The 27,092-nt window shown below is 35.9% G+C and overlaps 2 protein-coding genes across 2 annotated transcripts in view; one reads left to right on the forward strand and one right to left on the reverse strand.

Moving 5' to 3' along the window:
• Nucleotides 1-27,092, forward strand: part of LOC134846018 (phosducin-like protein 3) — a 275,293-nt gene that overhangs the window by 69,466 nt on the left and 178,735 nt on the right. The window lies entirely within an intron of this gene.
• Nucleotides 157-19,985, reverse strand: LOC134845809 (neuronal acetylcholine receptor subunit alpha-9-like). Its single transcript, XM_063862889.1, has 8 exons — nt 19,047-19,985; nt 16,233-16,379; nt 15,052-15,126; nt 13,825-14,040; nt 3,087-3,200; nt 2,260-2,500; nt 1,625-1,886; nt 157-580 (listed from the first exon to the last, which is right to left on the reverse strand). The coding sequence occupies exons 1-8, from the start codon at nt 19,314-19,316 to the stop codon at nt 187-189; spliced, it is 1,719 nt and encodes a 572-aa protein (XP_063718959.1). The 5' UTR covers nt 19,317-19,985; the 3' UTR covers nt 157-186.

Raw genomic sequence — 27,092 nt, forward strand, 5'->3', positions numbered from 1 at the left:
CGATTGTTAACATGATCCGCGGTTTTTGTTGCAAATTCCGTCTGAAAATTACTTCCAAAAATAATCCTTTCGAAATCAAACTTTTCGAAATCTTTTCGAAATCAAACTTAACCTAAATTCATTTCATAAATATATGTTGCATTTACAGCACAAATAACTAATAATAAAAAATCTATTTTTCGACTATCAGAACCACCTTTCGGATCGAGACAAATAATATGGCGCAAAATAAATCAAGTAGCCGATATTAATAGCAGCATAAATAAGAGCCAGACATCGGTCAAAAACCATCACTACACTAATCCACTTCAGATAAATCAAGTTCGCGTTTAACTTCAGTAGTTTAAGTCGCTGTCGGCTAATCGTCACTGTTTTCAGCACAGTCTCTAAATTCTGCGCAATGCTCTTGTAGAAGCATGATATGGTATTGACGCTTGAAGCCGACTGTTGCGATTGATCGAATGTTTGTTCTTTGTCTTGAAGCTGTGAACAGAGATGACCATTGGAAAAAAGCGGATTGGTATAGAAATTTGTTTCAGTTTCTGATAGCAGCGGACAATTGGAGCTGTCGATACCAATTCTGAAACACGGAACCTATCTAAAGTAATAATTTGACTGAAAAAAAAAATGAAATTGTTCTTTATGAAAACCGAAATTTTAGCGCCAGTGAAAAAAAAATTAAAACCACTAGAAAAAATTGGAAAAATCCTTATTTGTTATAATGACGCCATTATGACTCCAAGGATATTTTCTACTTGTTATAGTTTTTTTTCATGGGCGCTGAATTTTTGGTTTTCTTATAGAAGTTTTTTCATTCCGTATTTGCGATGAAAATTATGTATGTTTTTTGTCCACTTGCTACTTAGGATCACTCAAAAAATCAGCGAATAAATCTTTATTTGGGTCTACTAAACGAGCCTGTTTTCTAAAATATCACCATTCCATTAGATCATCATGTCAAGTTTCATTAAAAAAACGAACCACGTGATCAATTCACTTGCTAATTCCTGGGAGTCAAATTTAACCAGTGCAATTCACGGATCTTTTTCTTTTTCCCGCCACCTGCGATTTTTTACAGCTTGAATTTTTTCACATCGTCCAATTGATATCAAAATTGACACCCGGTTTAATTAGGCCATGACGAACATGTTTAGTTTGCATATTTAACCTTGTTTACCACCTCAACACCATAAAATTGATGCTCGTTCGAGGTTGGAGGAAAAGGAAAAAGAGTCCAATTCACACATTGTTAACTTATTTCTTCAACTATCTTTAACTATTACCCCTTAACTGTTTAACTGTTTACCTTTAACTTTTACCCCCCTTAACTGTTTACAAAATTTGCTTATGCTCAACCGTTGAATTATTTCATCGTAAGGATGGCAACTCAGGCTCTTTTCCCGTCCCCCTTGATTTTTTCTGAATTTCAATATATGTAAGTCAATTTAAAATGACTTTTCCTAATATAAACTGCATTAAAACGTGTCAGCGTGAACAGATGCACAAATTTTTACAACATTTCTTTCATGGAAAATGCCATGTGAACAATTTTTTTAAGAGCCGCAATTCACTACTACCTTCCAAAGGGGGGGGGGGATTATTTAAGACAGCCCATTAAACTTACTGGTAGCATGCCTTGTTGCATATGAGGCTCAACTTGCGACCATGTTGTACCTCAGAGAACTCCGGACTCAAAATATCCTCGTTTAGATACGACTTCTGTTTAGAACCACCGAAGGAATGAAGCAACTCGTCCAAAAAGAGCTTGTGGCGTTTGATCACGGCCTTCATCTGTCGGAACTTCAAGTCGCCTGATTTGTTCATGCAGAACCACCAGCTAAGTCTGGTGCAGATGGAGAGAAGCTTGTCACTTGGCGGCGTCTGCACTAAAATTGGCATGATTCGAGGTATTTGAGAAATCTTCAAGGTATTTGACAAATCATGACAAATTTTTGAAAATTTTGATCATAGAGAGAAGAATGTTTCTTATAACTTCGCTTCTTTTCCCGAGTGTTAAATGCCCAATTTTTAGAAATTTTCTTTTCGAATTTCATCTCATAGCTAGTTTTTCTATTTTTGTCAGACAAGTTTTTTTAGAAAAAATTTGATAGTAATTTTTCGCAGAAATTATTTATCAACGTCGAGTTAACTTCGTTATCATAGTGTATTAAAGATCAAAAGATATCCGTTTAACATTAAATCGTTTTTAAAGTTTAAAAAAGTCTGATTGGTTTAATTTGTTGGAGAAAAAGAACAAACGTTTTGTTCCCATTGACTTGACGTGAACAACCGGAAGTGAGAGGATGAGAGTGAGCGTTGTGGCTATCATGCACACAAGAGTGTAGGCACTCAGCACCGGAGTTTGGAGACTGTTGGCGGGAACATAGTCCCGGATCACCATCATGTTGACGGAGAGTGCGAGGAGGATGGTGACTCCCAGCGACACCTTCTCCCCGTTTTCGGGCGGCAGCAGAAACACGAGAACAGACATCGTGTTCACCTGAAATTTTACAAATACAAAAATCTATAATTAAAAAAAAATCACAAAAAAAATTTCATAAAAGGTGTTAGAAAATACGGGTTTTTTGAATAATATTTAGTTTTAGCCGTTTCGAGCATGCTTGCGATCTAACTCAGGGGTGGATTTAGGGCGGGGGACGGGAGAGGGTTGACGTTTTTTCTCAGGGATTCGACCGTCTCACCAACAAAAGTGTCCCCCTTTGGTATTTTTCCAAAAAGTGCCCAAAAACGGTATATTTGACCTGTTTTTTCAAAAATTTTGCCTGTGCGTAAGGCGCAAACTTTTTGGTCAAAATAAGGTTATTATAGTTTTCTGGGATTGCTCGGAAAATCAATTTGGTCGACCTAAAAAAAAGTCGACAAAATTTTTGAAATTTTTTCGGAAATACCCCCCTCGAAAAAATCCTAGATCCACCCCTGATCATTACTTCTTTCTTAAATTCGACCTGTGCTTCTTTTTTTAAAATAAAATTGAACAGACATATAGTTGTCCTTTTGTGTCTTGGTGGTTTTAACTTATCCAGAATCACTTAGGCTACATTTTCCATAAAAGGAAACTTCCTCACAAGTATGGCTGGCACCACAATGTTCCACGAATAGAAGGCCATTCTGCGTCTCAAGGTCATCCGGTAATTCAGACGGGAGAATCTGAACCTGATTGACTCCATCTGCAAAGACTCCTAAAACAGACAGAGGAAGCTGCTGATCTCTTTTAAAATCACCCAATTCTAATACAAAACTTTTCATTGAACTTTTAACAACTAAGTCCATCTACAGTTTTAAATGCCAGGCGTTTTTTCATGTACTTCCTCGTCAAACACTTGTTTCAAGCCTCAGAAGAAGTGGGTTTATATGAGATCATAATAGTTTAGAATAAAAAGTGACGATATTAGCATCAAAAATGGTTTAACAACTTTAGTATGTATAACCAGTGTTTTTATTAGTTTTGTATGAATGTTAAATACAACTGCAACTAGAGCTTTCGTTCTGATGGCAAACTTGGCTGCCGTTGTACCACGTAGGTAAAACTGTGACTTGGAGAAATTCACAGAAATTAATAATTGCATAACCAGACCAAAAAACAAACACAGGCACCGAATTTTATATCTATCAGATATTATTTCCAATAAAATTATCGTGATTTTAACAAACTCGAGAATCAAAAATGACATGCTGCTCCCTCTGTCTGGAACTTTGTTTCAGCCCCAGAAAATTCCATAAAAAACGCCTCCAAAACCACCACCTTTAATTTGCATTCTGTGCAACAATAAAAGAAAAATGCCAGCAAAAACACCATTTAGAACAATCCCACATCCGATATGCTGAGAAATTATTCATCTGATTAAACTTTACAGAAAATGATTTCTGTAATAATTGTAATCAAATCACTACATCAAACAATACATGTTAGGATGAAAATATGATTTTCAAACATCTTTACGTAAACATATGCAACACCTGCATTATATAATTCAAAACAGTCTGCCCTATAAGTGATTCTGAAGTTCCATTTGACGATACATGGTCATAAGCCATCATCCCTTTGCTTAAGGAAGATAAGATATTCTGCTTAGCAATCGACACCAATCTTGTTCTTCAACACGACATATTAGTCGAAGTCGACTCCGTACTCGTTATTATTAACGCCTTATAAATTTTCCACGATCAGTCAAAGCTGAGTATCCACCACAGTAAACTTGGCGGATTTTATGAAGTAGTCATTTTCATTGAGTCTACTAGTTCTCATTACCGAACCATTATAATCGCATTCATGAACCCAGACACTTCTTTTGACATCAGTTTATTGTCCCACACCCAACAATCACAAACTTTGCAATAATCAGAAAGTAAGTATTTAACTTTTATTACATTCATTAAAATCAGGTATTCTTTCTAACTGTTTTTTCATCTAGTTGAAACCAAAACGATATTCCAGTCAACAATAATAATTTTTGAGCGTGTAATTTTATGAGTTATGCGGTTTACAAAAAGCCTCTTTTCGACCAATCACCGGAAGTCAACTGAAACAGTTGTGTACGAAAGCCCCTTGTGTTATCAATCAAACAGAAGGTTTAAAAAACAAAAAGCCACCAGCCGTTTCACCCTCCTCATTTCACTTGTGAAGATTGCCGTAATCAAACAAAGGATCAATATGCTAAATGTGGCAGATTCTTGTGTGTATTTTACCAAACACGGTCTTGGACCATTACGCTTTTGCAAATTTCCCCTTGCAATTTATTTCAGGAAATTTCATACACACAAAACAACTTATATAGCCATCAAACGAGCGCGGAGTTGATAACAAACTGACCTTGAGGTCAGCAAGATAACTGGTTTTAAAATAGGGGAATAATTCCAATCCAACGGGCTCTGACAGTTAAACGAGAGGTGTGAAATAACTCTAATTAAGTTGAATTATATTTTATGGTGGCATTGTAGTAATTGTGGGATTGTGTTCAAAATTTGCAGGAGTGAAAGTTACTAGCTGAACTAACTGATCGAAAAAAACGGGTCAGAATGCTAAGCTACTCTAGCTTTAAAACATAGCACAGCCACCACTCTACCATTAATACCACCGCTACGTGCAAATGTTAAAATTTGCATTATTTCCCTTACCATTTATGCCAGAACTTAACAAAGAGTGGGGAACAAAAATTTTCTGGATGTGTTACAACTAATAAAAATTCCACCACCCATCGGCCACATTTAGTCGTTTGCAACAAAAGCCGTTCTTCAACGGCAATTTCACGCCCCATTGGCCACTTACCGTGCGAAGTCTCCAACCTCTGGAACTCACACATTCATTTATCGTAAAAAAACCTATAACTGGCTAGATGAAACCTGACTCTATCGCCTACCCCCAGTAGCACAACAAAAAACCTAACACGGTATAATTTCACTATGATTTTCCCAATTTTTGGAACAAGACTGCTTAACAGGTAATTTTTTTCCTAGATTCTTCAAATTTCTTCCAAACCATGTGCCCATTCTCGTTTGTCCAATAAAGACATTAATTCCATTTACAAACTTTTGGGAACAATGAAAGAACCCTTGTGCCTGGACGATGTAAAACACAACAATACAGTCGTAATGCACTCGACTGGTGACTTCTAACATCAAACTTTGATTGCATGCCACCATCTTATTTCATTAAGACACCAAAATCCGAACAAGTCTATCAGTCAAGTACCCTTTTGTACCAAGATTGCTAGTTTAACGTATTATAACGATGGCTCAGGCAGCAGTTGGGACGATGAAAAGCCGCTTTGGCTCCCTTAAAATACCTAACAAACGAGTACGACTATCCGTTGAAATTTAATCTCAGCTATTCGGTTAATATCTTTTGTAGAAAGTACTTCCTTTCATGTTCAGTTGCATGTGGTTATACTCTCTGTCTTTTTGACTCGAAACACTACGATTCTATCATTTTTTTAGCCAGTTTGGATTGTGGAAACACAAGAAAAACCTAATAATTTGATAATCATCTAATTGGTATGGTATAGATCTCAAAAATCCTTACGTAATCGTATGCAACACCTGCATTATAAGTTGCAAAAAAATGTGCCCTATATGTGATTCTGCGGTTCCATTAGACGATACATGGTCACAAGCCATCATCTCTTTGCCTAAGGACAATCAGATGTTCTACTTAATAATCGACGCCAAACTTGTTTTTCAATACGACATATCAGCCGAGGTGGATACCGTACTGATTATTATTAACGCTTTGTAAATTTTCCACGATGAGTCAAAGCTGAGTATCCACCACAGTAAACTTGGCGGACTCTATGAAGTAGCCATTTTCATGGAGTCTACTATTCTCATTACTGAACCATTATAATTGCATTCATGAACCCAGAAACTTCTTTTGACATCAGTTTATTGTCCCACACCCAACAATCACAAACTTTGCAATAATCAGAAAGTAAGTATTTAACTTTTATTACATTCATTAAAATCAGGTATTCTTTCTAACTGTTTTTTCATCTAGTTGAAACCAAAACGATATTCCAGTCAACAATAATAATTTTTGAGCGTGTAATTTTATGAGTTATGCGGTTTTTCAAAAAGCCTTTTTTCGACCAATCACCGGAAGTCAACTGAAAAAATTGTGTACGAAAGCCCCTTTTGTTATCAATCAAACAGAAGGTTTAAATAACAAAAAGCCATCACCCGTTTCACCCTCCTCATTTCACTTGTGAAGATTGCCGTAATCGAACTAAGGATCAATATGCTAAATGCGGCAGAATCTTGTGTGTATTTTACGAAACACGGGCTTAGACCATTACGTTTTTGCAATTTTCCCCTTGCAATTTATTTCAGGAGTTTTCATACACACAAAACAAATTATATAGCCATCGAACGATCGCGGGGAATCGATAACAAACTGACCTTGAGATCAGCAAGATAACTGGTTTTAAAATAGGGGAATAATTCCAATCCAACGGGCTCTGACAGTTAAACGAGAGGTGTGTAATAAGTCGAAATAAGTTGAATTATATTTTCTGGTGGCATTGTAGTAATTGTGGGATTGTGTTTAAAATTTGTAGGAGTTAAAGTTACTAGCTGAACTAACTGATCGAAAAAAAAACAGGTCAGAATGCTAAGCTACTCTAGCTTTAAAACATAAGACAGCCATCACTCTACCATTAACACCACCGCTACGTGCAAATATTAAATTTTGCATTATTTTCTTACCATTTATGCCAGAGCTTAACAAAAATTGGGGAACAAAAATTTTCTGGATGTGTTACAACTAATAAAAATGTCACCACCCATCAGCCACATTTAGTCGTTTGCAAGAAAAACCTTTCTTCAATGGCAATTTCACGCCCCATTTGCCACTTACCGTGTGAAGTCTCCAACCTCTGGAACTCACACATACATTTATCGTAAAATAGCCTATAACTGGCTAGATGAAACCTGAATCTACCGCCTACCCCCAGTAGCACAACAAAAAACCTATAATTTTACTATGATTTTCCCAATTTTTGGAACAAAACTGCTTAACAGTTAATTTTTTTCCTAGATTCTTCAAATTTCTTCCAAACCATGTGCCCATTCTCGTTTGTCCAATAAAGACATTAGTTCCATTTACAGAATTTTGGGAACAATGAAAGAACCATTGTGCCTAGACGATGTAAAATACAACAATACAGTCGTAATGCACTCAACTGGAGACTTCTAACATCAAATTTTCATTCTATGCCACCATCGTATTTCATTAAGACACCAAAATCCGAACAATTCAATCAGTCAAAAACTTTTTGGTATCAAGATTGCTAGCTTAACGTATTATAACGATGGCTCAGACAGCAGTCGGGACGATCAAAAGCCGCTTTGGCTCCCTTAAAATACCTAACAACCGAGTACGACTATCCGTTGAAATTAAATCTCAGCTATTCGGTTAATATCTTTTGTAAAATTTACTTCCCTTCATGTTCAGTTGCATGTGGTTATACTCTCTGTCTTTTTGACTCAAAACACTACGATTCTATCATTTGTTTTCAGCCAGGTTGGATTGTGGAAAACACAAGAAAAACCTAATAACTTGATAATCATCTAATTGGTATGGTATAGATATCAGAGCCAGATTTTTTGTCACTTTTCAACTATAAAAAGGCGGCTGAACAAAGAAAAAAGGCGGCCGAAAACTCGATGAAACCACTTCTGCACAACCATCACTTTAGGGTGCGTCCAGGTTATAAAAAGCTAAAAGTGCAAGCGAAAACACCATTTCGAACAATCTCATATCCGATATGCAGACAGGTTATTCATGTGGTTAACTTAACAGATTTTAAAGTCTATAATTTTTCTAATCTAATCACTCCGTCAAACAATAGACGTAAGGGTGAACATATGATTGTCAAAAATTCTTACGTAATCGTATGCAACACCTGCATTATAAGTTGCAAAAAAATGTGCCCTGTATGTGATTTTGCGGTTCCATTAGACGATACATGGTCACAAGCCATCATCTCTTTGCCCAAGGAAAATAAGATATTCTGCTTAGCAATCGGCACCAAACTTGTTCTTCAATACGACATATTATTCGAGGTGGATAGCGTACTCGTTAAAATTAACGCCTTATAAAAATTCCCGAGCGGTCAAAGCTGAGTATCCACTACAGTAATCTCGGTGGTTTTGACGAAGCAGTATTTTCGTGGAGTCTACTAGTCCTCATTACTATGCCATTATAATCGCATTTATAAACCCAGAAACCAGAATTGACATCAATTTAATGTCCCATAACCAACAATCGCAAACTTTGTAATAATCAGAATGTAAGCAATTAACTTCAATTACATATATTAAAATCACTTATTATTTCTAAAAGTTTTTTTTTCTCTAGTTGTAACTAAAATGATATTCCAGTCAACAATCATCAATATTGAGCGTGTAATTTTACGAGTTTTGCAGCTTACAACAAGCCTTTTATCGACCAATCACCGCTATTCGTTTGAGACAACTGTGTTTGAAGGCCCTATTTGTTATCAATCCAAATGAAGATTTGAAAAATAATTAGCCAAGAGCCCATTCACCCTCCTCATTTTACTTGTGAAGATTGACATAATCAAATAAAGGATCAATTTTTTAAATTTGACAGAATCTTGTGTCCATTTTGCCAAACACGGTCTTAGACCATTATAGTTTTGCAATATTTCCGTTGCAATTTAATTCAGGGATTCCCATACACAAAAAACACTTTTTGTAGGAATCAAACGATCACGGGTAGTCGAGAACAAACTTACATTGAGGTCAGCAAGATAATTGGTTATTTGGTTTTAAAATAGGGCAATAATTTCAATCCAACGGGCTCTGATAGTTAAACGAGAGGTGTGTAATAAGTCGGTTTAAAATGGAGTATATTTTCTGGTGGCATTGTAGTAATTGTGGGGTTGTGTTCAAACTTTGCTATTCTAGCTTTAAAACATAACACAGCCACCACTCTACCATTAACACCACCGCTACGAGCAAATATTAAATTTTGCAAATTTCCCTTACCATTTATGCCAGAACTTAACAAAAAGTGGGGATCAAAAATTTTCTGGATGTGTTACAACTAATAAAAATGTCACCAACCATCAGCCAAATTTAGTCGTTTGCAACAAAAGCCTTTCTACAACGGCAATTTCACGCCCCATTTGCCACTTACCGTCTGAAGTCTCCAACCTCTGGAACTCACACATACATTTATCGTAAAATAGCCTATAACTGGCTAGATAAAACCTGAATCTATCGCCTACCCCCAGTAGCACAACAAAAAACCTAACACGGTATAACTTTACTATGATTTTCCCAGTTTCTGGAACAAGACTGCTTAACAGTTAATTTTTTTCCTAGTTTCTTCAAATTTCTTCCAACCCATTGTGCCCATTCTCGTTTGTCCAATAAAGACATTAGTTCCATTTACGGAATTTTTGGGAACAATGAAAGAACCAACGTGCAAATAACAACAACAGGCATTTGCATTGAGTCAGGCACCACACCAAGGGAAAATTGTAGCTTAGCTTCAATGTGTGTGCTTACTTGTGTTTTATTACTAGATTCGTTAAGCTTCTTGCAAACCATTGTGTTCAATCTCGTTTGTCCAATAAAGATATATAGTCCTTTTACATAATGTCAAAAACAATGAAACACCCAGTGTGCCTAGACGATGTAATTTACGACAACACAACGGTAATGCACTCGATAGGTGACTTTGAGCAGCGATCTTGCGTTGCATGTCACAATCGTATATCAACAGGACACCGTAATCGGAATGTCCATTCTGTTACCAATTGTTAGCAGGATTGCTAGCTTGACATGCTATACTATGACTTAAACAGAGTAATGCAACAAACAGATAGTCGTATTTATTCGTTAGGAACTTGAAGAGCGCCATCTTCCCATCTGTTGAAACTTATTATAAACTATTCGCGGAAATGTTTTGTAATAGTAGCTATCTTTCATGTTCACTTGCATGTGGTTAAAATCTCTGCCTTTTTGACTTGGAACAACACCTTTCTGTCATTTTTTTTCACACCGATGGGATTGAGGACAACACAAAAAATTCTTACAAAATTGAGTGGTATAATTTTCATTTTCGAATTTTTTGATGCTTTTAATTCTAAAAAGACGGTCGAACGGTACACAAGTGGTCGTTTAGTTCGCAGGTGGATGATTTTTTTAAACTATAGATGTTATTTTATGCCCAAATCACTAAAGCAACTTACACATTTGATGATGAAATAAATGTATGACGCAAAAATATCACTATCATACTTGTTTAGAATGGAGAACTACGACTAAGTAAGCAACTGTGTACTAAAATAACGGGTACAGGACTGGGATGACAACCATCCTAAATTGAGAAACCATAAAAAACAAAAAAGAAAGCTGCACTTCAACCCCAGGAGGAATCAAAACCCCAGGCAAAAAGAGCCGCCGTTACTGCAAGGTTTTTATCTAAAGTACTCTATGAAGCCAAAAAAACAAAAAATGAACACTAGCGAAAAGAATACCCTGACCAACTCCATAACAAACGACTGAAGTGCATTCAGGCACTTTCTGATTTGAAGTGCCAAATTGAAGCCTTCAAGCATTTTCTCACGTGCAGAGTATAGACTAAAAGGCAATCCGAATTTTGGGAAGGTTAAAAAGAAGACGAACGGACATTACCTAATAAAGTCAGGCGACAGTATTATAAAAACCCATTTTAAGGAATCACTGCGGTACCAAACCTCAAAGATGAGCAAGACGATCTAGCTGCTTTGAGTGATAAAATGGAGCGTCTTAAGCTAAAGAGTAGGAAAAGATAGCGGAAGTTAAAAGCGGCTGTCGAGCAGCTTGCAACTGCCGAGAGGAAAAATCGGATCGTCTAGTCGTGCAAAACAGAGCTTGAAAGGAAACTAGATAATTTGACAAAAGTTAAAAAACGGATTTTTTTGGGCTCTTGTTCTACCTCCCCCCCACCTCACAAAAGCTTCCTTTTTATGGTAAAACGAGGAATTTTACAATGTTGAACATGAGGACCAGTTAGTTAGCATACCCATTCTTGTAACATTCGGACAATGTGAACCAAATTTCATTGGGGGGAACGAAAAAGAGGCTTTTTTTATTCCAGTTTTAATGTGTGACATTTTAGCGTTTTTATATATTTCTTTCTATTCATTTTAACCTTAAAAACTTGTAAAAGTGCCGATGGAAAAACTTACTATCTTGAGGAAGGGGATGCGCTGTAGTGTTGGACTACACTTTAAATATCGCTATTGCTATAATTGCCTACAAAATAAGAGCGGACTCTTTTATTCGCATTAAATAAGAGACAGAATGTCTCACTGCCTAACTTTATGTCTCACTGCCCTGAAAAGCAGATAATACGGCGATGCTTTCATTCTTTTTTTAATGAATTTTATGAGATATTGACTTTTAAATTAAAAAATCGCAGGTGCAAATTGTGTGAGTCCCCGGGATGAAAGTATGATTGATTTTTGATTGCTAAAATTAACTTAAGAAACTATTGAAAAAGCTCCTGATGAGAGAGGGAAATCCCTGGGGGAATGATTTAATGATAAGAAAAGGCGGATTATAGCAAGGCCTGAGTCAGGAAAAAATCTCCGGCAAATTTTCGTTATTCGCTGGCTCTCAATTCTTTTTTCATATAAATTTTACTCTATTATTTTTTCTGTAACATTCGTGTATCTTATCCTTATTTAAAATAAACAAATTGCGAAGTTTTCCACTGAAAATCAAATGTGAATTTGGCAATTTCATCGATTAAATGAAAAAATTTAGACAAAATAATTACAAGTAAACCCGGCAAGCGGCAAGTAGAACTAGAAATATCCAGCGAACAAGGCAGAGTAGACGAGGCGAAAAAGATCATCACACTAACAGTATTGGCTAAATGAGGTTTCAGTTAGTAAACTAACTAAGAAATAGGTTTGATAAATAAGATAGCAACCCAATTTGCTAGGGAAATAAGATTAAGTTGTTGAACCTTTTGAATCTTCATTCTCAAACTAACCTAGCATTGTCGAAACAACTCGATGATAAACGGTACGTGAGACTTAGATTTGATTACTAAAAGAAACAAGAATCGCTATATGATAAGTTTCCTAATGTCTTTTAGTAAAGGTGGCGGAAAAAAAAACAAACTTGTCCGTCTCCTTTTTCCTACTGCCCTCGTAAAACTGCAAATTAAAATATCTAATAGTCGTTTGTAAGGGCAAGTTGCAGCAAATAAATATTGTTTTAAAGTCTCCCGGGCTGAGGTTTTCGACTCATGGTTCGACCACACGGTCGAACGGAGTCAGATTTTTGTCGCAAATTAAGACGGTCGAACGAACACTATAGTCGAACAAAGTCGAATCATGGGTCAAACAGGGTGGAATCATGAGTCGAACAGGGTCGATAGAGTCGAACAGGGTCGAATCATGTGTCGAACAGGGTCGATTCATGAGTCAAACAGGGTCGAATCATGAGTCGAACAGGGTCGAATCATGAGTCGAACAGGGTCGAATCCTGAGTCGAACAGGGTCGAATCAGTCAAATGATGTCCGAGTTTCGTTGTAAATCAGGACTCTTCGGTAAAGTCAAACAAAGTCGAACAATGTCCGGTAAAGTCGAACAAAGTCAAACAAATTCGAACAATGTCCGGTAAAGTCGAACAAAGTCGAGCAAAGTCGAATAAAGTCGGAAAAGGTCCGTTAAAGTCGAAAAAAGTCGAAAACGGACATCTTTCGACTCAAAAAGTCAAAATAGGATATCGTTCGACTGAAAAATTTGAAAACGGACATCGTTCGACTCAAAAAGTCGAAATAGGATATCGTTCGACTGAAAAATTTGAAAACGGACATCTTTCGACTCAAAAAGTCGAAATAGGATATCGTTCGACTGAAAAATTTGAAAACGGACATCTTTCGACCATTTCGCTCGAATCATGAGTCGAGCACCTCAGCCCGGGCTGTTCATTTTCTACACATTACACGCTTAATTATAATCTAGAGCAGAAAAACTCACGCTAAATGATAGGTAGACAAAATTATTGCTTTAAGAAAAAAAGGAGATGGGGCAGAAAAATAACCTCAGAAACAGTTATCTGCAAATAAGGCGACAGACATTAAATCGACAACCACCTTTGAAGGCGGACTTTAAGATGACGCTTCGCGCAATTCTCACACTTTGTAGCTCTGAGGAATATAAACCGCTGAAAATTGAACTTCTCATTTTACATATAATATCGCTTATTTGTCGTCTTAATGTCTTGCCGTCTTAATGGTCTATCGTCTTATTTACCTAGCACCCATAAAAACAACTTACATTGACTGATTCCACATTTGTGGACATTAGAGTCCACTCGGCGTCTTCCACGTAGTGACTCAGATCTATCTGGTCCATGAGACTCTGCAGGGACACCTTGTTCACGCCCTGACTCCACGACCCGAACACGATGTCACACTCCTGAGTGTCGAACGGGAACTCCCCAATGTCTATTTCACAGATGGTGTCCACCACTGAAGGAGTTTCAAGACGAACCTGTGGAAAATAGCAAATTGAGAGGGATGTCTTTAACTGTCTTGTTTTGCAAAAGGGGTAGATTCTTTACTAGGTACAAAATAAACATATGCATAACGATTGAATTATTTCTTTAAAGGGGTGACAATTCGTTATACAGTACCCAAGGGGGGGGGGATAGTTAAAATGATCCTTTATGAACACTTTGCTCTTCGTTATTATAAATCCCTCAGCAAATCCTCGCCCCCTTGCCGTTCCAGAATATAAAACTTTTTTGTTGTGGGATATAATTTTTTGCTTGATGAAGGGATGGGGCTGATTTTATTGGGAAAGCAGCCACAGACCATGATCCATACTCCTTTCTATTTTTTTTTCCAAACAATGATCCATGGTCGTTGTTTGAGGGCGAGGCGTAGAGGCAACGCTACCTAGTCCAGAAGAGTTCGAAGCTGCATATACTTAATTAGGGACACAACCGCGTTTTTCTTTAATAAACGGAACAGCTCATATGCAGGTTCTAGCCCTTTTGGGTAAGTTTGTATGTTGCTTTGACTTTGGGCTTTTTAAATTGTAATGCCCACTTTGAGCCCCCTATAAATTCTGTTTGGGTCAACCTTAATGGGTTGGAAAAAATATAACTGCCCTATGTCAGTTTTTTTCACACTTTTAATTGGAGGCAGGATTGGGTCAGCGGGACAATGAAATTAAAATCTGGAGCTCCCTAGAACCAAAAAGGATCGTTGTTTTTTTAGCTCTTTTATTGTTTTTAAATTTCAAAAAAAAGTGCAGACCAAAAATTGATTTTTCTAACCTTTTCTGAATTTTTCTAACCTTTTCACCCCGGCCTGTTTTTGATTCACAACAGTAAGGTAATCTTATAAGCCTAATGATACTATCAATTTTTGTCCAAACTTAAAAAAAGAAGTGAAAAAAGTCTTTTTTTCCTACAAGGGATCTCGAAAAAATTATTGATTTATAAAATCGATTTTGTATAAGCTCAGTTTCGTATATTTCAATTAGAAATCTACTCACTTCTCCCTTGTAGTTTACATTGGCAGGGATGATGTTGGCTTTGATGTTGTTGGACTGGGAGGATCCGACGTAGACCTAGAACCAAGTTGCAACCAAAGATTATTGAAATGAGAAAGTCCAGACTTTCGCGACAAATTTTTGGCAGGTCCAGAAATTCGCGACCGAAATTAGGAATGTCCAATTTGGGTCTCAATCCGGATGCGGCGCGACCCGCAAAGTCTGGACATGAGTCTGGGACTCGACCCGGGTGATAAAAGGTGAAGCTGTAGTGTTTTGAGGAGTGGGAGGGGGTTGAATATGGAGTAGGTACAATCAGGCGCGGATCTAGGAATTTCTCGAGAGGGGGGCAGGTTTTCAAAAAACTTTTGAAAATTTTGTCAACTTTTTTTTAGGTCGACCAATTTGATATTCTGAGCTCTCCCAAACCACTACAAGGATCCAAATTTAACCAACTGGGTTGCAGTCAAATTTGTGAAAAAGCCAAAAAGGCGTTTCAGGCACTTTTTGGAAAATTTCGACCAAAAAATCGCGTTTTTTCGGCGCGCGCTCCACCCTCAAAATTAGTAATTGGCGTCAAAGACGCCTTTAGAAAAATTTTAAGGTCAGTCAGCCAAAAATGGATATGTCAAAATAGTATAAGGGGGGACCCTTTGGGTCGGCTGGGGGTCGAATCCTTGAGGAGGAGCGTCCCCCCCCCAATCCGCTACTGGGTACAATGGCGCTCTCACAGTCAGTAAAATTCTTGGCGTGGTTAGTATTACTTTTTGACTACTTCTATTTCTCAAAATTTTGACAGAGGTCACCTGATTTTTTTCAAAGTATATTTTGGGAAGCTTCAAAAGATATCCGGACTTTTTCTTATATCTTGACTGTTAAAACCTTCAAAAACTGCACATAAATGATATTTTGATCGTTTTTTAGAACACTCGCTTGCAGAGCAGATGTTTTTTTTCCAAAATAGGGTTTTTATGACAATTTAGGGGAGCTCGGAAAATCAAATTGGTCGACACCTAAAAAAATTGTCGACAAAATTTTTTTCGAAAAACTGCCCCACTACGCCGATTACCCCGACCCATGCCCCACCCCCACCCCGAGCCCCCCAACACCCCTAAACCCTCCCCCAGCCCCGCAATGAATGCTGTGCACGCCACTGCACATCACAGTCCATCAGTTTTAGCTACCTGATTAAGTATGACTAGATCTGGGATCCAGACTAGTGGTCGCATCAGGGAAGTTTCAGTGATGTTGTTGTAGAGGGAGGGGTCCCAGGAGAGGTAGAAGTCCTCCCACTGCCACACCTCAGACACCGACACCGACAGCTTCTGACCCTAGACACACACAATAAAATATTGAGCACTCGTTTCGTTTGTGTATGTTCCAATAACCTCAGAGTGGGAAGGAAAACTTTGGATTCGGGAGTGATTTTTTTTCTATCGCAAAATCAGGTACCAAAAGTAAATGTCAGACGGGGTCGACTGATATATAATATTGAAGACCTTTAAGTCCGGGTAAGTCCTTCCAGCGTTGATTCAATCAATATTTAGATGGAACTAAAAAACGATTTGAAAATTGTCAATCGAATATGGGGGGACGATGATGATTAATTTTAGCCTCAGGTTGTTGCGCTAAACTTTTGAAAGCTGATAAATTATTGGAAGTTTCTTTTGAGTTAGCTTTTAGTCCCTCCACCATACGCACCAACATTTACGCTACTAAATGAGCAGTTAATTTTTGTTTAATATCTGAAACCAATTTAGAAAAGCTATTGTTTTTTTAAATCAAAATATGGTGGTGGAAGACCTGAGACATGCATAAACGTGCGTTTCAGAACTTCAAGGCTCTTTTTCCTTCGTCCGCCCAGCTGCAATTTTAGTTTTCCTGTTCACATGTTCCGGTTGTTTCAAAAACTGGCATGCGAACTAATTTAGGCCATGACAAATAGATTTGGTCTTTTCATTTAAACTTTATAAAACCCCTCGCTACTCTATATAATTAATACTAATCTGAGGTGAGGGGGAGGGTGAAGAGCAAACTTCAATTACACTTATTAAACTTTCAATATCTGCTTCAACAACTTCACAAATTATAACGGGTTGTTTGGTCTTTTTGCTCATTCGTAGGTAATCGAAAAAAAATATTCATATTCATTCGACTGAAAAATATCATACAAAAGCGCTTCAAATCATTCAGTTAGTTTCAAAGTGATATTTAAAACTGGCCATATAGTCACATGCGGCCCCGTATTTAATCTCTTAGGTCATTTTACCTATCTTAAGTATACTTTTTCTGACTAAATCATGACTAAATCATAACATTTAAGTTTTTCTGCCTGAAATGAAACAAGACTGCTCGTGTCAGGGCAAAACTCTGAAGGTTCCGACAGCCCTCTAATTGGTCTCGAATAGTTTATGGCAAATTAAATATTGACAAAACTAGGAACTTTTGGCTGATATTTTTTGATGTTACAATTTGAGTCGTGTATGGAAATTTTAAAAAAAAAACATTAGCTGCCTCAGGTCAATTTGTGGCGATTCGGTAGTGCGGGATAACTCGCCAAGCGTAAAGAATTAAACGAACCGTTTTGACCCACTCGTCGCAGGGTACCATAGCTGAGTGCATACGCGACTGGGACATTGCAGATCAAGAGATCGATCCCTCGAGCAACCTATATTTTGAAAAAATGGTCTGAATAAAAAACACCGCGAGCATATATATTCCTCACTTTCTTTGAAAGTCGGAACATCAAGGTTGCTTGTACCAGGACGACGTTTTGAATATTCCGACTGCCCTTTAGCGTCTATGCAATGGTACTCAATTTTCAAATTGATCAAATTTTCTAATAATATATGTACCGGTCAAATGTACAGAAGAAAACATGTACTGGTTGTCTGAGTACGAGAGTAACAGTCAAAGAAGCCACCAAATCTTACAAAAAACTACTAGTTCGAAATACAACTTTTTTCAATGTCATTGCTTCAGAAATTTCAGTAGCATTGAATATAGGGGGCCTGGCTCTTTTTTCATTTACCTCACAGCCTTTCGATTTTATTTTATTTTATCAAAGTTGGTATACAAGTTTTTATGGCTGAATGCGTCATGTTACCATGAAAAGTATGAAAAAAAAATAGTTCACAATTTTTAGTTTGTTCAGCATGCAAAAGTTCTTTGCTCTATGGCAAGGCTAAAATAGGTGAAAAATTATATGCGGAAATCAAAATTGAAAATCAAATGCGGAAATCCAAATTGAACTTCAAATGTTGAAAAGAGTCGGGGGACTGAAATAAAATTAAAAATTCAATTAAATTAGTCAGTAAAAAAAACTCAGGTGTCAAATTTGCTTGTGGGACTCGTATTCAGATGCCTTGATAAGGGAGTGCGGTCTGTATTTAGACAACCACGTATTCACACTGTCAGTAAGCAGACAAATACCATATTAACCAATCAGAATTGAGATGAGAAAGCAAGTTTACGAATAAAAAAATTATTAATTATTCATTTCTTCCTTGTCTCGATTCTGATTGGTTAATACAGTAATTGTCTGCTTACTGACGAGTCTGAATAGGCGGTTGTCTGAATACTGCTACGTAACCCTTGATAAGTAAAATTACCGTCGCACGATTAATAAATAACTTCGGTAACACATACAATTTTTGTTATATTTGGAGAAGAGTTTTTTAGTGCCGAGAAAAAATAAGTCCGACAATTTCGCTTCCCAGTAAACTTACCTCTCGTGAAGTCGATGAGAAAACAAAGGGATGTTGTTGTTAGTCTAAGTTTTTCTCTCTTACAAACATCTCAGAATTTAAGAATGATTTTACAAAAACTTAAATTGAAAATTTCAGATTGCTTTCTAAATATATTTAATGTATTTTAATTATATATTTTCTTAAAAGAAGACCAAAGTTCGGATAAAAACTTTGCGCATTCCCTGAAATCTAGCTTATAGCGCTTTGTTTGCAAAACATTTGTTTCCGATCAAAGAAAATCACTTTAACCTTGGAATCGAGTTGGACGATGCTGTTGAGAATCAACAAGTGTTTAATGTTCACAACTCCGTTCTTGTCACTCGTCGGAACAACACTCGGGTCGTAATGAGTCATAAGATCCGACACAAGTCGGTGCATATCCGAAAGATGTCTCATCTTGTCGTCGGATGTGCTCCGAACACGACTCGGGAATGTATATCGAGCTGATGATGTCGACCTTGATTTCGTATGCACACACGATAGCTGGTAGTAAAAGGTCATCAATAAAAATATTTTCATTTCTAATCTTGAGACTCGTATCTCCACTCGTTTCAATTACCAAAAAATAAAGCAATTTTTTTTTACAATTTTTGAAAAGTCTTAATCAAAATAACATACTGTTTTGAAAAGTTTCAATCAAAATATCAAATATGAGCCGTAATGTAGATAGTGAATAGTTTAAATACAAAGAGATAATTGGTTTTCAAATTGATTTATGAAGTGAAGTTTACGGCTCAAAACGTCAAAATATTCACCGTTGAGCAGCTAAGTAAGTGTTTTTTCTATCATTGGTTTTGTTTTGCACCGCTGGTAATAAAATAGTCGGTTCATTGAATACTCCGTAAACATACCATTTCTAAGAGTAGACAAAATAGCCAGTCAAAAGTGCTTGAAATATGAATAAAAAACCTCTGTCTTTTCTCCAAATGTTTGAAAGATAAAAACACGTATTATCTTCTTTTCTGTTGTTTCTGCTGAATTTTGTTTTGGGCCGCAAGAATGATGAATTGCCAACTTTTAGATCCTCGGCAATAAAGAAATCAAAATTCAATAGAGATTAGAAGCAAATGTAATTTTGAAAGAAGCAAACATAATTGATTTCAAAAACGCTCAAAGTTTGCGAAAATTGGCATGTTTGAAATGAATTGCGGTGTCCATTTTTCGACCACTTGATAGGTTCCCGGGTTGACCTCCATGCACCGAAAATGCTTATCATACAATTCCATACATCAAGTGTATGGAAAAATGCTTGTCATACAATTTTCATACAATTTCTAAAAATGGTTGAAAAAAGATATAAACTTAGTTATGTGGCTGTTTGATTCTAATAAAACAGCCTGGTAAAAAAAACCGAGGTTTTCGTTTTTGAAAAAAAAATGCTTATCATACAATTCCCATATATGGAAATTGTATGACTGGCATTTTTTTGATGGCGAAACAAAAATTTTTTAAGTAATTTTGAAAATTTGGCCCAAAAATTTTTTGTTTTTTTTTCAACCGCAAATCGAATTTCGTACGCAAACTAACATTTTTCAAAAAAAATTTTTTGCATGCAAAATTTAATTTTTTGTGTGCATAACGTAGTCCTGGTTACGATAATATTGGCTTTTATTTTCTTTTGACTTACTTTTTTTCTTCAAAAACGCTGAAAATTCCTATTTTTTTTGTACGGGTTGTTTATATATGCCGTGATCAATGTCTGATAATTTGAAAATTCAAAAAATTAGAAAAAAATCACCATTAAAATACTTTTGCCCAAAATTAAAAGTTTGTTACTTTTGTTATATCAATTGTGAAAGGCAGCCGAAACCAGGTCGTTGTCTATGCATTGTAAACGCAAGACCGTCCAACCTTTGGTCCTTTGAGTAACCAAGGTCTTTGTCACTTGTGTGCAGTTGCAAGCACAACCGAAAAAATTTTCAGAAACTAAATTAAGAAAGAAAAGCTCAAAAATTTTGGTTTATGGAAAAACACCTATCATACAATTTTCATTTATGGAAAAATGTTTATCATAGAGATTTAATACAATGTTCTGTACGTATGGCATTGTATGGAATTGTATGACAAGAAGTTTCTCATATATGGGAATTGTATGATAAGAAGTTTCGGTCATCCCGGGTTGTTTGTTTTCCAGTAGCGTAATTAGGGGGACAGGGGACGCCTACTCTCCACCTCTCAAGGATTCGAACCCCACACCGACCCACAGGATACTATTTGGATAGTTTTTGTTACTATTTAAGGGCTCTAAGGCATCCAAGTTCAACTGATCGACCCTAATTTTTCTAAGACTTCTTTGGCGCAATATATACTAAGTTAGAGGGGGAGCGCGCGTCGAAAAAAACACCATTTTGTAAATCAAAATTTTATAAAAAGTGCCTAAAAACAACTCCTTTTTGGCATGTTTTTTCCAAAAATTGGCTGCAGCATAGACAATTTGGTCCAAATTAGGTTTTTTTAGTGATTTAGGGGAGCTCATAAAATCAATTATGCCGTCCCTAAAAAGGAACGACAAAATTTTCGATTTTATTTTTGAAAAACCGCTATTTTTGAACGCAAAAGCCAGATCTGTAAAAACCCTTAAAATGAAAAAAGTTTTGATTATTTTTGAAGCAAGCCGGATACTAATCTCTTTGTTCTTCTTCCATTTTCAAAAGTATCAATTCTCCTCCACCAATCTTTGTAAAAGAGGGGGAACAAAAAAATCTCTTGTGAGCATCAAAAATATTAAAAGCGGCTTTCTTGCTTATAAAGACTTTTATAGATCTTGCTTAGCTAAAAAATGTTGAACACATTCATTTATGCCTAACTGATGATTTAGTTTTTTTTTTGGGGGGGGGGGGTGAAAATTCCTCAATCAAATCTTTCTCGCGTAAATTTCAACAAGAATGCTCGTATCAGGGCGAAGCCCTGAATGTTCCGGCTGCCTTTTAAGGTTTATTGAGCAGCAGTAATACATAAAAAAATTAAATGAAATAAAATAAAATGAAATTTTTTTTCTAAAATATGAATTTTTTTAATGAAAATCATCCCCCCACACGCCATATAAAGTACAAAAAGATAGATTTCGTTCCTTGTAACAAATCAATTATGGCAAATAAGCTTCGTTCAACCAATTTGGAACGATTTATAAGACGGATTAAATCTCGCTTACGCGTTAATAGCGCGAATTATATTGCGCGTTAATTGTCCCAAATTGGTCAAAATGGCAATCTTTAAACCCTCATAACTTTACGAAAACTGATCACTGGTAAAATATCTTTTCAAATTTAAGCTCAAGACAACAATACTTTTTGAATGACATATAAAATTCCGTCAAACATGGCTAGTTAAAAAGTCGAAATTTGTCTGAAGAAAAAAAACCCACCCCGAGCACAAATATTCCGTTACTTTCGTATCGAAAGTCGGAACAAAAACAATTAATTTCCGATATGCTGCAAAAAATTGAAAGTAAAAACTAGAGCAAAAAAGGATGGTGTAGTAAAACCTTTTTGTTCCGACTTTCGATACGAAAGTAACGGAATATTTCTGCTCGGGGTGGGTTTTTTTTTTTTCTTCAGACAAATTTCGACTTTTTAACTAGCCATTTTTGACGGAATTTTTTTTATATAATTCGAAAGCTATTGTTGTCCTGAGCTCAAATTTGAAAAGATATTTCACCTGTGATCATTTTTCGTAAAGTTATGGGGGTTTAAATATTGCCATTTTGGCCAATTTGGGACAATTAACGCGCGATAAATTTCGCGCTATTAACGCGTAAGCGAGATTTAATCCGTCTTAGAAATCGTTCCAAATTGGTTCAAGGAAGCTTATATGCCATAATTAATTTGTTAATAGGCGCAAAACCTGTCAATTTGTACTTAATATGACGTGTGGGGGGATGTTTTTACATAAAATCTCAAATTTTTTCAAAAAAATTTTTTAATTTTTTTTATTACTTTGAAATTTTTCATCTGATTAATGCTCCATAGACCTTAAAAAGCAGTCGGAACTTTCAGGGCTTCGCCCTGATACGAGCAGTCTTGTTTTCTTTTATATCATTGTATATCCTTGGTAAACCAAATTATACGCAGGCAAAAATTAATAAACAGGATTTTTTACCACATCCTTGGTATAGGGAGAGGATTGAAACTAAGCTCTAAGTTAAGCTTCAAAACCCTTGTTAAAAATAGGGTTGATGCTAAGCTTCATCTTAATTAGATAAGCTTCATGGTTAATGCAATTATCGAAACTGTTTGAATCTAATTTTTCTTCCTTTATTCTCCGCCGTATATTAGTTTGAACTGTTCATGAATTTACCCAACCCAAAAACTTTTCGAAATGTTTTTATTGGAATTCAGATGACAAATAAAAAGACATAATTCGATACGATACTGAAATTCTCGCGACATTTCAGTATTATGCTTGAAAAGATTTTAAATAAAAAAGCAATTAGCCATTCGTTTCAGTTTCATGTCCGAGCTGCAGTCACGAGATAGAAGTTAAAGGTACAAAGCTAGAAGTTACAATTTAAAAGTATTCGTTCCCAATCTAAGGATTTAAGCTAGGCACTCTTATAGGTTTCCCTACGCTTAAAAATGAACTAAACTTTTTATAAGTTTTCAAACAGAAAACAGGACCGCTCGTGTATCAGGGCAAAGCCCTTAATGTTCCGCCTGCCCCTTAATTCATATCGAATAGTTTTTGGGAAAAAAATATTGAAAAACTATAAATTTTGGAAAATAAAAAAATCAAGTGCAAAAATTTGGCCTTCTCAAGTTTGACAAAATTAATATGACCGAATAGCTAGCCTCAATTCTATTTGGAGCAATTTTTGCGAGCGGCATAAGTCACCATGCATAAATAAGTCGCATTACGCTTTCAGCATTATGGATAAAATCTTCAGTGCGCGCATAAAATAAAGCATTCATCCAGAGCATGGCCCTTTTCCAGTTTCCCACCCCCTTGTAAAACTACAATATAAAATTGTTTTAAAATTGAGCACATGGCAATCTGCATAATAAATATATTGAAAAAAATTAATCATATGTACACGCTAACACAATTTATTGCAGTTTAGAACACCAAAAGTTTTTTAAGGCTTTTGTAACTTAACCATCTGAATAAAACAGAGAAGGGACTGAAAAAGAGCCCATAGCAAGGCCAAATTGGCAGTTTGCAAACACCAAACTTTGCAAAAAAAGATAGGAGGCAAAATATTTTTTTAAATTGGGGAGTCGATATCTTCCATGGGGCATAAAATTTTGTTGTTGAAAACTATCTTTTCGAACGAAAAACTGTGCACTTTATCTACGCGGTAAACTGCCAAAATGTACATCAACAGTACAATCTCCCTTCCTAAGTGACCTACCGTTGAATATGTCTCCCCAAGCATTTAATAAATCCGAAATACGCAAATAAAATTAATTTTTTACATTTTTTACGGGATTGCATTTGTATGCTGTTCCTTACCTAGACTAATGTTTTAATTCAAATGCAAATTAAATTTAGGATCAGCTCCAAATTAGCTGATGAAAAATCATTCACGAACTTTTAAATCGACAAAAATGAAAAAAAAAAATCGTTTCATTTGTCTACTTTTTTCTCGTTTGCCAATAAAATTTCATTATAAACTGTGCTCTCAATTCAAGTCTACCGTTTTTTTTACACTTCTTTTGCCTTCATTTCCACTTAATCAAATTGGTTTTTGTTCCTTGAATCGAAATTATAATCATTATCATCTTAACAATGAATCATTTCAACAATGATTACAAGTTACAAAACTCGAGAAAAAAAGGAAAATTTTCAACAGAACGTTCCAAACCAAATTTTTTATCCAAAATAATTACCTTATTCTAAAAACGACAGTAAAAATAGGGGGGGTTTCGTAAATATCTGGTGGCTTGCATTTTGTCTGCCAAATTGGTCGATTTGGGATAAAAATTTCGCTGATAAATTCCAAATTTTGGTAAGCGAAGAAATGGTGCGGCAAAGAGACTTCTCATATTTAGACTAGCCAATTAATTTAAGTACTGCGTTTATTGACAAAAAAAACTAATCAATTTTTAGCTTTCATTGCGTCTATGGAGAGTAATTCACAAAATGAACAATATTTCAAATTTTTCACAGGAATATTTAAGAATTTTTTTAAATTCGAAAAACTACTTTTTTAAACACGCGAAATGTCTGTCGGAACATTCGAGGCGTTACCCTGATGCAAGCGGTTTTGTTGATTTTGGGTTTACGCCAATTTCTAGCTTATCAGTGTACAGTTTTTTTCTGACAAGGTTTTTCCAAATGAAATCCACGTTTCGGTTTCATTTGGAGAGGAACCCAAGTTTGATTGAGTGCACCTATAACGGCCTTAAATGCGAGTAAGTCTGAATTATATCTTATATATCAAATGAAATATCAAGAGAATAATGTCTTGACAAGTTCCCAGGTGGGGGGACTTCTGAAACATTAATAAGCTGTCACTAAAGTGTTAAATTCCAAATTGACGTCGTAAAATGGAAGAGTGTGCTTAAATTTTTCAAACGAAGTGCGTCTCTTCAAATCCAAAATAACTCGTAAATTCATATGGAGAAGATTTGAATGTGATAAAAGAAAGGGTTCGAACAAAATTGGGTAAGCCTGGAAAAATGGAGGCTGGATTAAGGATCAAATAGGCCGTAAGTTCGTGATAAGACTCAAAACAGCCACCTAATTTAAAATAAATTGATACGTGAATTGTAAGAATTAGATTAGCTGAACAATACTCTATGTTGGGGAATGGAATGGAATGGAAACTAAAGAATTCGTACTTGGAATTCAACCTGAATTTTAATGAAATGGCTTGACACACCATCGAAACCCAAATCGAGTGAAAAAATTTTTCTGTACTTTTTCCGAAACTGTTGTCACATTGACTCCATAGAGGAGGATTAAGAATGACTTGGTTTGGTAGTTTTCTTTTACTCTGGGATTTACCTGCAATTCTTTTCTAGAGAACTTTTAGTTTAATTCAGTTTTTGTCAAAGTTTATCATTTTTTAAATTGAAAAGCCGAGTTAAATTCGAATAATTAACGGCACAAAGTATTGGTTACATAGAAGTTCTGTCCAAGAGAAGACAACTCTCATTCCATACTAACGAACAAAAAGAGAGAAAAAATATAAAGCAATCAGAGTCGAGATAAGTCAAAAAAACTTACGAAAGAATTATAAACATTTCTTCATTTTGTACGTTTGTTCAGGGGCGGATCTAGGATTTTCTCGAGGGGGCGGATTTTCAAAAGTTTTCGAAAATTTTGTCGACTTTTTTTTAGGTCGACCGAATTGATTTTCCGAGCTCTCCCAAAGCAACTAAAAATGATCCTGTTTTGCTTAAATTTCCTGTTATTATTGGTTGAATAACAGGCCAAAAAAGGCGTTTTAGGCACTTTTTTGAAAGTTTTGACCAAAAAAATTGGCGCGCCCTCCCCCCTTAAAGTAAGTATATATTGGCGCCGAAGGAAAATTTTTAGAGTCCGTCACCAAATATGGATATCTCAAAATAGTACAAAGGGGAGACCTTTGGTTCGGAAGGAGGTCAAATCCTTAATAAGGGTGGCAATTCTTAAGTAGATACCAAAGGGGGGGGGGGGCAATTGTTAAATAGATCCCGTTGGTTTTCTTATCTCGATTCTGATTTGTTATCATAGCATTTGTCTACTAATGGCGTGTCTACTTTATGACCGGTCTACTTTTTGCAACACGTACCAAGTTACATAGTGAGCAAAAAAAAAGTCCGAGCACAAATATTTCAATATAAGATTGATTTTGAATAAAATGTTATTTTTTATCGAAAAAAAAAATATTATTACATGCGGTTTTGAGGCAAATTTTTATAAACTTGCCTCAAAAGTATATGTAATAATTTTTTTTTTCGATAAAAAAATATAACTTTTCTAAAAATAAATCTAATATTTGAAATTTATCGAAAATTTAGAAATAGCATAAGCACACGCCGCTTTTTAAAACAAAAGAACTTCTATTAAGAAAATGGGTTTAGTTCAGCGATCTGAAACAAATCGAGCCTTGGGTGCATTATGGAATCAAAAGGGATCGTTTTGGAATTCGAATTGCATTCAGAGAAAACGGTTTGCTTTCTAACCTAATTACAACCGGCCTTGACAGATTATTTCGTCTCCAAAACAACATGCCTTTTTTGTTAGCACGGCCTTATTTTTTAAATTAATCGTCAGCCACATTTCCTCTCTGATAATACCAGACAACTGTAAAATATCAGTGTCAGATCCTAATTCCGATAATCATTTTAGCGCCTGGTTTGGACGACAGTT

Source organism: Symsagittifera roscoffensis, chromosome 5 (genome assembly GCF_963678635.1).
Source record: "Symsagittifera roscoffensis chromosome 5, txSymRosc1.1, whole genome shotgun sequence".
In the NCBI taxonomy this organism is placed as follows: Eukaryota; Metazoa; Xenacoelomorpha; order Acoela; family Convolutidae; genus Symsagittifera; species Symsagittifera roscoffensis.